This window comes from Pan troglodytes, chromosome 7 (assembly GCF_028858775.2).
Source record: "Pan troglodytes isolate AG18354 chromosome 7, NHGRI_mPanTro3-v2.0_pri, whole genome shotgun sequence".
Lineage (NCBI taxonomy): Eukaryota > Metazoa > Chordata > Mammalia > Primates > Hominidae > Pan > Pan troglodytes.
Window position 1 is genome coordinate 111787163 of NC_072405.2, and position 11468 is coordinate 111798630.

Genomic DNA, 11468 nt, shown 5'->3' on the forward strand with positions numbered 1-11468 from the left:
ATTAAGTTTTTAATCTCAGTGCCAGTGGAATTTCTTTCTCCTTTTTTCCCTCTTTTATTATTTATTTATTTATTTTTAATTATTATACTTTAAGTTCTGGGATACATATGCAGGTCTTTTCTTTAAAAAAAAATTATCATTTCAACTTTTGTTTTAGATTTGGGGATATGTGTGCAGGCTTGTTACATGGATATTTTGTGTGACACTGAGGTTTGGGATACGACTGTGCCCAGCACCCAGGTAGTGGGCATAGGACCCAAAAGATAGTTTTTCAGCCCTTGCCCTGCATCCATGCCTTAGTAGTCCCGTGTCTGTTGTTCCCATCTTTATGTCAATGTGAACCCAATGTTTAGCTCCCATTTATAAGTCAGAACACGTGGTATTTGGTTTTCTGTTCCTGCATTTATTTGCTTAGGATTATGGCCTCCAGCTCCACCCATCTTGCTGCAAAGGACATGATTTCATTCTATTTTTACGGCTGTGGGGTCTCCTTAAATACTTACTTCTTCCTTAATGCCTTTAAAAAAATTGTCATAAAAGATATATAACATAAGATTTACCATTTTAACCATTATTAAGTGTCCAATTCTGTGGCATTAAGTACATTCACACTGTTGTGCAAACATCGCCACCGTCTATTTCCAGAGCCTTTTCATTTTCCCAAACAGAAAACTCTGTACTCTTTAAACAATAATTCCTTTCTTATCCTCCTACCTGCTGCTTCTCTCTGTTTTACCTTCTGTCTGTGAATTTGAGTCTTCTGGAGTACCTCATATAAGTGGAATCATACAATATTTGTCCTTTTGTATCTGGCTTAGTTTTTTAGCATAGTGTCTTCAGGGTCCCTCCATTTTATAGCATGCACCTTAATTTCATTCTCTGTTAAGGCAGCATAGTATTCCGTTGTATGGCCATGTCCCATTTTGTTTTTCCATTCATCTGCTGTTGGACATTTGGGTGGTTTCCTCCTTCTGGCTACTGTGAATAGTGCTGCAATGAACACAGGTGTGTTGAGTATTGAAATTGTATGTTTATCTGTCATCTCCAATAGATGATGAGAACTATCATTTATCTCATTTCTATCCAGTGTTTAGCAATGCCTGGTATAGTATACACTCTGAAAGTTAACATGAATGATTTATAATTGATTTATTTTATTTTTTATTAACAAATATAAAGTACCAGACACTCCAAGTGCTTAGAAAATTAAATTAACTCATTTAATTTTACTAAAAACCTGTGAGATAAGGGACTATTGTTATGCCCATTTTTCAGATGAGGAAAGTGGGACAGAGTTTACTGAGTGGTAGAGATGAGATCTGAACCCAGGCAAGCAGCCTCTAGGTCTGGACTCCTGGCCACTCTGCTCTGTCCCCACACTAAGCCAGGTATCTGGGCTTGTGTACATAGTCAGGTAAGTGGAAATCACAGGAATTGCTAGAGGACTCCAGTAGAGGGATGATTTTCATGAATGTTCTTTCATCTCAAGAAAGCAAAGGCTGCTTTTTGGGTGCAAAGGAGTTTGGCTAGAAGGAAGATCTGGAGACAGAGCAAAAAAGAAAGAAAGAAAAATACACAAACAAAAAATTCAATCAACCAACCCAATTCAAGCCTACTTATTCATGTGTTTGAAAACAATGGCAGAGTAAAGTATCTAGGATGCAGTAGACGGATTAGATGATGGTCAGAGACAGAGCTGGTGGGATGGCCCTTCTTTCAATGAGCACTTTTTCAGTATTTTTCAGGTAATATGTTGGCATTGGGAGTTTTTTTTTTTTTTTTTTTTTTTTTTTTTGAGACTGAGTCTCGCTCTGTCGCCCAGGCTAGAGTGCAGTGGCGCGATCTCGGCTCACTGCAAGCTCCGCCTCCCAGGTTCACGCCATTCTCTGGCCTCAGCCTCCTGAGTAGCTGGGACTACAGGTGCCTGCCACCACGCCCAGCTAATTTTTTGTATTTTTAGTAGAGACGGGGTTTCACTGTGTTAGCCGGGATGGTCTCTACCTCCTGACCTCGTGATCCGCCCGCCTTGGCCTCCCAAAGGGCATTAGGAGTTTTAAGACAATAATGAAACAAAATTGTGGAAGCAAGTCCACAAGCTGTGTAGGAAGGTGGACAAAGGGGGGCCCAGGTATACTGGATGCTTCCCCCAGCTACTGGCTCAGTATGCCCCCCCCCCCCCCCGTGCCTAAGCACTCCCAACCACGTCAGCACTTAAAGTTCTCATCAGAGGGGAGGGTAGCTCCCTGTTCTTTATGGTGACACTTGTTGTAACTCTATTATGTTTTTGTCTGATCAAAGGCACCCAAGTCTAGATTCACCTCTGCTCACATTGCTCCTCTCCCCTCTTACACTCCCAAGGTGGGGAGCGCATGAGAGGTGCTCGGGTCCAGGGAGAGTCACCTAGGCCAGCAGTGAGCAGCCGAATCATGTCTGTTGTGGCCATATGTTTATCACCAACCCTTTGTCTCTGGCTCCATAATCATTGTCACTCAGGCTACTAGCCTTTATCATCTCCTGGTGATAGCAACTTTTCCACCATTTCCTGGAGAACATTCCATTTTGGTTTCTTTGCTTATGCCGGTGTCCAGCTCTGAACATGGTCATGGTTGCATCTGTGTATGTCTGACTGATGGTTGGTGATGTTTCCAGGTTCCTCGAGACAAGAGGCTGCTGTCTGTAAGCAAAGCAAGTGACAGCCAAGAAGACCAGGAGAAAAGGTAAAGGAATTTGCCTGGCCCCCAGAATAACTCTATGTTTTCTAAAAAACAATGTTATTAAACTGTATGTTTTGTTCTTGAGAGGAGATGGGGTCAAGAAGCTTAGCATCATCTATCTGTCTTTTGAGTCTGGACCAATGCTAGATCTCTCAATGAGGAGAGCAAATTGCATGTTTGGTTGTGCATCCAAAGGGTCTCTCCACCCTCTTCAGATACCCCTCTTCAGATTCCAAGGAGGCTTAAAATCCTGAGTCAGAGGTGAGATGCTGGTAAGATAGCCCATTGCTGGGATTAACTTTTCTGATCAATCCTATGGCATTATAACTGCAATTAGGCCCCTCAGGAAGTGAGACACTTGAAGGATTGCTTTTGATGATCAGGGAAGGGGAAAGAAAGGAGGTTGGGCTCTTTCTCAGCCAAGGGAGGCATAGGTGGAGGCGACTGTAAGGGCTATCGCTGTCAGGGTGAAGGGGAAGGACAGCTGCAGGAGATCACTATGGAACACCCCTTGTCTGCCCTCCTCAATCAAGAACCAGCTGAAAAGCAAGGCACAGTCAGATAAATTAAGATTCAAAAGGGGCAAAAAAATCAAAAGCAGCTTTATTTCTGATGAAGCCAATTGGAGAATGTGACTTGGAATCTGTAGCTTGTAACATTTCAGTCCTGAATTAGGTAAGTGTACCCATTCAGTCCCAGGCATGACTTTGTACCGTTTATGGCACAGCAGGGGTGACTGGAGGGTGAGTCCCCTCTCTTTAGCCAGTATGATCCAGAAAAGGAGACAGGACCAGAAGGGACCGAATCACCCTGCTCAGCTACTTCTTTCAAACTCATCCACTTCTTTTTTTTTTTTTTTTTTTTTTGAGACGGAGTCTCGCTCTGTCACCAGGCTGGAGTGTAGTGGCACCATCTTGGCTCACTGTAATCTCCGCCTCCCAGGTTCAAGCTATTTTCCTGCCTCAGCATCCTGAGTAGCTGGGACTGCAAGTGCGCACCACCATGCCCGGCTAATTTTTTGTATTTTGGTAGAGACAGAGTTTCACTATATTGGCCAGGATGGGCTCTATCTCCCGACCTTGTGATCTGCCCGCCTCAGCCTCCCAAAGTGCTGGGATTACAGGTGTGGGCCATCGCACCTGGCCCAAACTCACCCACTTCTTTCAAACTCACCCATCAATAAATCTCTTCCCCTGCAGTGGGATGGAGAGAAGCCATAGTGTTTTTCTATTGGAGGTTCTTCCATATGGAAGTAAAATCCCCTACTAGCACATGTGTCAGAATCTGACCTGGCCTTGATAGGAACTGCTTGTGACATTACAGTCTTCTGTGATTAGCAGCAGGGGCCTCTCCACCAACCAGCAGCCATATGCTGTGCAGCATCTCCAGGGCGCAACCCCAGCAGAACATGAAGGCTGCCTGCATCTGAGTCACTGTTCCATTAGGGATCTCCTGAAGCTCCACACTGCCCTGGGGTCCTGGGACCTCACTGGAAGAAGAGGCTGACACTCTTCAGGCCCTAAAACTTTTCCTTGACCCAGCCAGTTTTATTGAGTTAAACTTGTGCTATCTGCTTAGTCCTGTGCCAGAATTATAGCAGGATCAGGGAAAAACAAGTTTAAGCCATGTGCTCTGTCTACCTTTCACATCACAGACAAGTGAGTATCTCTTAGGACAACATTACAAAGCAACAGCTGCTCATTGTATTTTAATGGTTACTTTTGTGATTTTCACAGAGCACTTTAAAAAAAAACTGCAGTGAAGTATAGACTAAACTACCTTATATAGATTAATTATGACTTAGAGTTTTCATTGAATATAATTTGGAAGGATGTCATTGTGATCTGCAGCATATTCATGAATTAAGTTGCTATATGTTAATATAGTATCATTACAACTGTTTGTATACAGAAGTTGCTACCTGGAAAAATAACAGAATCTCAATGACATGATCCGAATTTTCTAAAAAGTATGTTTAACACACCATTATTATCATTGCATTTTTCTCGTATTATAATATTTGGTTCAATTTTAAATTCTATTGCAGGTAATTTCTGTCTCACAATAATTCTTAGTTTTAATTATTCATTTTTTAGATGTATTTGTGAAGTTCTCTGGTATTAGCTTCAAAAGCTAAAACTGTTTAACAGAGGCATAGTTACACATTTTAGGTTGGTGCTGAATCTGTTATTTTCTGGTGGTATGATAACAATATTCAACTAGATTTATACAATTCCATATCTTGCTTATTTGTTTGTTTATTAGGACACCAAAGCCAAAAAATATTTTGACTTGTATTCTTTCTTTAGAATTCCTATGTTTTGCATGAATTAAAGAATTAAGAAACTTGGCCCCAAATGGACTCTAACTATAGAGAAGTTGGTTAACTTTAAATATTTTGGCAAAGCCAATGAGGCTGTGTGTGTGCAAAGCCTGGGGTGGAAACTGGGTAACAACTTTGTAGCCAATAAATGTAGACCAGTTTATGTACTCCTAACCTGTAGGGGCTTATCCCCAAGTATTAATGGTTATTTCTTCACTCAAGGATCTGGGCTGACATGAGTTCGGGAAATCCTGGGTTTTGACTAAACAGGTGAAGGAATGCTGGAACCTTTACTGGGTTCATGATGTTTGCAACCCAGTCACGGTGGTCTCGTTATGGCAATTTTGTTTGTTTTTTATTACTGATTTCATGATGGACTCTTTTTTTGTGTGTATGTGAGGAATATCTATTAACATTCCATGCAATGTTTAAACAATGAGGTTTAGGACATGGTAATGTAAATGGGTGGTCTGGGTTTTGGCATCCTCCAACTAGCTGGATTCAGATGAAACATAAATTCTAAATTTTCACTCTTTCTTATATACAGGTTCACTCTATTGATTTGATCATGAAATCAGGTCATTACTTAAGGCTAGAAAGTGTGTAGACTTGTGATTTTACTCCTTAGGAAATTATTTTCTAGACTTATTTCTTCTACACATAAAGTTTTAGATATCTTAAATATTTTTCTATTTGCTGTGTTCATGTGGAGAAATTCTTTTTGCAAGTTTCACTTTGAAGTTTCATCTGAAAAATCAAAGCTGAAAATATCAAGTCCTGCTTGGTACTTAGGCAAGCTCAAAGGCTAATGGGCTTCCTTCTTTACACACAGGAGCCAGAAGAGCCCAGTTCTTGGAAGAACATTTTTTTTTTTGAGATGGAGTTTTGCCCTTGTTGCCCGGGCTAGAATACAATGGCATGATCTCAGCTCACTGCAACCTCCGATCCCGGCAGGTTCAAGTGATTCTCCTGCCTCAGCCTCCTGAGTAGCTGGGATTACATGCATGTGCCACCACGCCTGGCTAATTTTGTATTTTTAGTAGAGATGGCGTTTCTCCATGTTGGTCAGGCTAGTCTCGAACTCCCGACCTCAGGTGATCCATCCACCTCGGCCTCCCAAAGTGCTGGGATTACAGGTGTGAGCCACCAAGCCCGGCCTCAGAAGAGCAAATTTTAAGAGAATAGCCCTCACAATGAGAGATGCCACAAAGCCCCAGAAAGCACATGCTAGATAAAAAACAGAAACAAACAAACAACCCAGGCATCAGAGAGGGGGCAAAAGATGTATTTTCTCTCCACATTACTCAGAAGAATCCATAAATTAGTGAGAGGTGGCCCCAAAATTGCACTGACCAGAGGGACTTGGCTAATAAAATCATTTTGCTGTCAACAATAATTTTCCATTAATGAGTTCTTATTTGTTTCTGCTCTCTCCCAGACTTCTTTAGTATAGATGAAAGTATTTTATTCTAGTCTGGCAAGAATTAATATTCTACATCCTCTCCTTTCTCTCTGTACCACCCAGGAGGTCTGAGATCTGGGAGATCTTGTTTTACATAAGCCAAGCTACACCACTTCCTTAAGCCCCCAAAGGAATTCAGTGCTAAGGACGTCAGTGAGCTCATGTTCTCTCTCAATTTGGTGAAAATACTTGAATGATAAATTCTCATTATTTTATTTCTCCTTTAAGATGCCCACAGAATGGTAAAAAATATCCTCCCCACTCCCTAGTCCTTCAAATTACCATGTTTGTCCTAGTCCTTCAAATTACCATGTTTGTCCTCCTCCTGCTTTTTTCTTTTTGTGTTTTAAAACTAACTTTTTGGTAAAAATTTTCAAACACATACAGAAGTACAGAGAATAGTGTAATAAACCCCCCAAATACCCATCCCATTCTCCAGTTCAGCAATGATAAATTTTTGCCACTGCTTAATATCTGCTTGATACTGACCTTTTCTCTCTTTCCTTTTCTTTTTTTTTTCAAATTGCAATAGTATTTAAATCCCTGTCATGTCATCATATTAGTTAACCTCTAACTACTTCTGATTTGTGTGTCTAAAAAATAAAAAAGGACATTTTATTACATAAGCTCAAAATCATTATCACCCCTAACTGAATTAACAATACTTTTTTTTTTTTTTTTGAGACAGAGTCTCGCTCTGTCCCCCAGGTTGGAGTGCAGTGGTGTGATCTCGACTCACTGCAACCTCTGCCTCCTGGGTTCAAGTGATTCTCCCACCTCAGCCTCCCGAGTAGCTGGGACTACAGGCGCATGCCACTGTGCCTGGCTAATTTTGTATTTTTAGTAGAGATGGGGTTTCACCATTTTGGCCAGGCTGGTCTGGAACTCCTGACCACAGGTGATTCGCCTGCCTTGGGCTCCCAAAGTTCTGGGATTACAGGCGTGAGTCACCGCACCTGACAACAATACTTCCTTAATATCGCCAAATCCCAGTCCATAATCAGTTGTCTCAAAATTCCCGTTGCCTGATAAGTGCCTTTTTGGTTTGTTCAGGTCAAGATCCAAACAAGAGCTGCTTCTCATACTTGATTTTTATGACTTTTAAGTCTCTTTTAATCTAGAACTTCTTCCACCCTTCCTCCTTTTTTCATGCCTTTGACTTGTTGACAAATTTAGGTCAGTAGGATGTGCTGCATTCTGGTTTGTCTGATCGCTTCTTTTTGATGTTGTTTAAGTCATTCTTTGTGTTCCTGTATTTCCTAAGAGCTGAAAGTTAGATATGAAGGTTTGATTAGATTTAGGGTTAGGTTTTGTTTTGTTTTGTTTTGTTTTGAGACAGTTTCATTCTTGTTGTCCAGTCTGGAGTGCAATGGCGCCATCTCGACTCACCACAACCTCTGCCTCCCGGGTTCAAGTGATTCTCCTGCCTCAGCCTCCCGAGTAGCTGGGATTACAGGCAGGCGCCACCACTCCTGGCTAATTTTTTGTATTTTTTTTTTAGAGACGGGGTTTCACCATGTTAGCCAGGCTGGTCTTGAACTGACCTCAGGTGATCCATCCGCCTTGGCCTCCCAAAGTGCTGGGATTACAGGCATGAGGCACCGCGCCTGGCCTCGTTTTGATTTTGTTTTTTACAGTGAGACTGAGTACTTCAGGTTGCATGATACCAGGGGGCGCATGGCTCACTCGTGGTCCTACTTCTAGTGACGCAAGGATCCCATTGCGTTTCGTTGTGAAGTTTGCCAGCCCCCTGTCCCTTAATGGCATTAACATCCAATAATTATTGCCTGCATTGGTTATTTTATTAGGCGTTGCCGAATGGTGATTTTTCTAATTCTATCATGTTGCGGGGGGTTTCAACACACAGAAACTGCCTTGGCACCAGTGAAGCCCAGAGTAATTTGAGTGGAGGAGAAAACCGAGTCCAAGTCCTAAAGACTGTTCCAGTGAACCTTTCCCTAAATCAAGATCACCTGGAGAATTCCAAGCGGGAACAGTACAGCATCAGCTTCCCCGAGAGCTCTGCCATCATCCCGGTGTCGGGAATCACGGTGGTGAAAGCTGAAGATTTCACACCAGTTTTCATGGCCCCACCTGTGCACTATCCCCGGGGAGATGGGGAAGAGCAACGAGTGGTTATCTTTGAACAGACTCAGTATGACGTGCCCTCGCTGGCCACCCACAGCGCCTATCTCAAAGACGACCAGCGCAGCACCCCGGACAGCACATACAGCGAGAGCTTCAAGGACGCAGCCACAGAGGTGAGTCCCAGGCTCCATCGACGGCCGGAACCCAAACCCAGAGCCCCTAGCTAATATTTTTCTATTTCCTTTCAAAGTGTGATAAATGAATTAAACAGCAAGTTTTAGTTTCAATTAGTTTTTTAAAAGATGTGTTTGTTGGTAGTCTGGCATTCTTTCTAAACAGGTATTAATAAACCTGTCGATGTGTATGTGTATGGAGGAATATTTCTATTTTTCTTGGTTCTTAGATGATGGATTTCTTCGTTTTCATTTTAGTCTTAAGATTAAATATTTATGAGGAATTAAGAGATGTTTGTGTGGAAACTTCTGCTTTGTAAAGTTTTCACCTTGATCTTTTCTAGTTTGTAACCTTCCAAATGGTAGGTAGCTAAAGGTAGGGCTTGTCCATTCTTTTTTAAAAAACAATGTAACTTTGGCTGGATGCGGTGGCTCCTGCCTGTAATCCCAGCACTTTGGGAGGCCGAAGTGGGTGGATCGAGGCCAGGAGTTCAAGACCAGCCTGGCCAACATGGTGAACTCCTGTCTCTACTAAAAATACAAAAAAAAAAAAAAAAAAATTAGCCAGGCCTGGTGGCAGGCACCTGTAATTCCAGATACTTGGGAGGCTGAGGTGGGAGAATCGCTTCAACCCGGGAGGCGGAGGTTGCAGTGAGCCGAGATCATGCCACTGCACTCCAGCCTGGGTGACAAGAACGAAACTCCATCTCAAAACAAAGCAAAACAAACCAATAAAACTTTAAAAAACCTTGTCTGATGGAATACTCAAGAAGGAGAATTTGCGTTATCAATAATCAAGTGTGTGTATGTGTGCATTCTTTCTACTTTACAAATAGAGAATATGTATTCTTCTCAGGAGCTCATAGGACTAACTTTGCTTGTTTATTTTAAATTCAGAAGTTCTAAGTGCACAGTTGAGAATTTTGGTAATTGTATACAATTGTGAAACCAACATCAGAATCTAGGTATAGAAAGTTCCCTTGCCCTGAAAATTTCCTTGAAGCTCTTTGCATTTGAAGCCTTCCCTGCTCACCTTGCATTTGGCGAGCGTGGATCTGCCTACTGTCACTATAGTTTTGCCTTATCTAAAATTTCATGTAAATGAAGTGATAGAGGATATAGTCTCCTATGTTGCCTTTTATTGCTTAGCATATTTTTGAGACTTATTTATGTTCTTGCTTTTTTGTTTGTTTGTTTGTTTTTGAGATGGAGTCTCACTGTGTGGCCCAGGCTGGAGTGCAGTGGCGAGATCTTGGCTCACTGCAACCTCTGCCTCCCCGGTTCAAGCGATTCTCCTGCCTCAGCCTCCCGAGTAGCTGGGATTACAGGTGTGCACCACCATGCCTGGCTAAATTTTGTGTGTGTGTGTGTGTGTGTGTGTGTGTTTTTAGTAGAGACAGGGTTTCACCATGTTGTCAGGCTGGTCTTGAACTCCTGACCTCAGGTGATCCACCTGCTTCGGCCTCCCGAAGTGCTGGGATAGTGGTGTGAGCCACTATGCCCAGCCTTGTTGCTTGTTTTAATAGTTGTTTTTTAAAGTTGCTGAGTAGTATTTCATAGTGAGTGTATACCACTATAGCTAGTCACTAGTTGATGGACATGTGGTTGCTTCCAGCTTTTGGCTATTATGAAAAATGCTGCTGTGGACATTCCTGTTTATATTTCAACGTGGACATATGCTTTCATTTCTCTCGGGTAAATACCTAGAGCTGGAATTGCTAGGCCATGTGGCTCCTGTATGTTTAACTTCATAAAGTACTACCACACGGTGCTTCAAAGTGGCTATACCATTTTGTTCCTACCAGCGACATATGAGGATCCCTGTTTTCCACACCCTTGCCAAAATTTGGTAACTTTTAAACTTCAGCTCTTTTAGTGGATATGTGATGGTGTCTCATTGTGCTTTGAATTTGCATTTCTTTATGTGTAGTGAGGTTGAACATCATTTCATGTACTTATTTGGCCCTTCCTATAACTTCTTTTGTGAAGTGTCTATTCAAATTATTTGTCCAATTTTTAAATTGGGTTTTCTTCCTTTTATTAAGTTGTAAGAGTTCTTTATATAATGTGAGTATAGGCCCTTCATTAGTCACATATTTTGCAGTCCATTAGCCTTTTTGTTTTTTTAACTATATCTTTCCATGAGTGACGGCATTTAATCTGATTAAGTCTACTTTATTAATGTTGTCTTTTATAGTTTATGCATTTGTTATATCATTTAAGAAATCTTTCCCTAACCCAATGTCACAAACTTTTTTTGTTTGTTTTTTGTTTTTCTTTAGATGTTTATTAGTTTCATGTCTTTCATGTAGGTTTCTGATTCATTTCGAAGTAATTTTTTTTTTTTTACTTTTTAAATGGTTTTATGTGCAAATAATGAACAGATGTTGTACCTATAAATTCTACTTTCCAAAAACAGGAGCTTTTTAAAAGAAAACCACATAATAACTTTTAAAAGGCACTGGGATTCCTCTGCTTCTAGATCATTGCTAGGCTAGAAAAATAAAGTTTGTTCTACCAGGAATCACAAGTTAGAACTAAGCATTCTTCAAAGTGGAAATTCTAGACTATAGTGTCATTCCAGGCAAAGATTGTTCAGTTCTCATCCCCAACATCCACAACTACCTATCAGAAGGGTTAAACCAGGTCAAAACAGTCCAGCATAATTAGGCTTCATCAAACAATGTCATTATGCTCTTCTAAGATGC

At 41.3% G+C, this 11468-nt stretch overlaps 1 protein-coding gene across 1 annotated transcript in view; it reads left to right on the top strand.

The window, feature by feature from the left end:
- GRHL2 (grainyhead like transcription factor 2) overlaps positions 1-11468 on the top strand; it is a 178251-nt gene that overhangs the window by 57553 nt on the left and 109230 nt on the right. Inside the window, exons 3-4 of the mRNA XM_519890.9 lie at positions 2650-2717; positions 8367-8760. Coding sequence (XP_519890.3) covers positions 2650-2717; positions 8367-8760 — 462 coding nt within the window. The remainder of the gene's footprint in view (positions 1-2649; positions 2718-8366; positions 8761-11468) is intronic.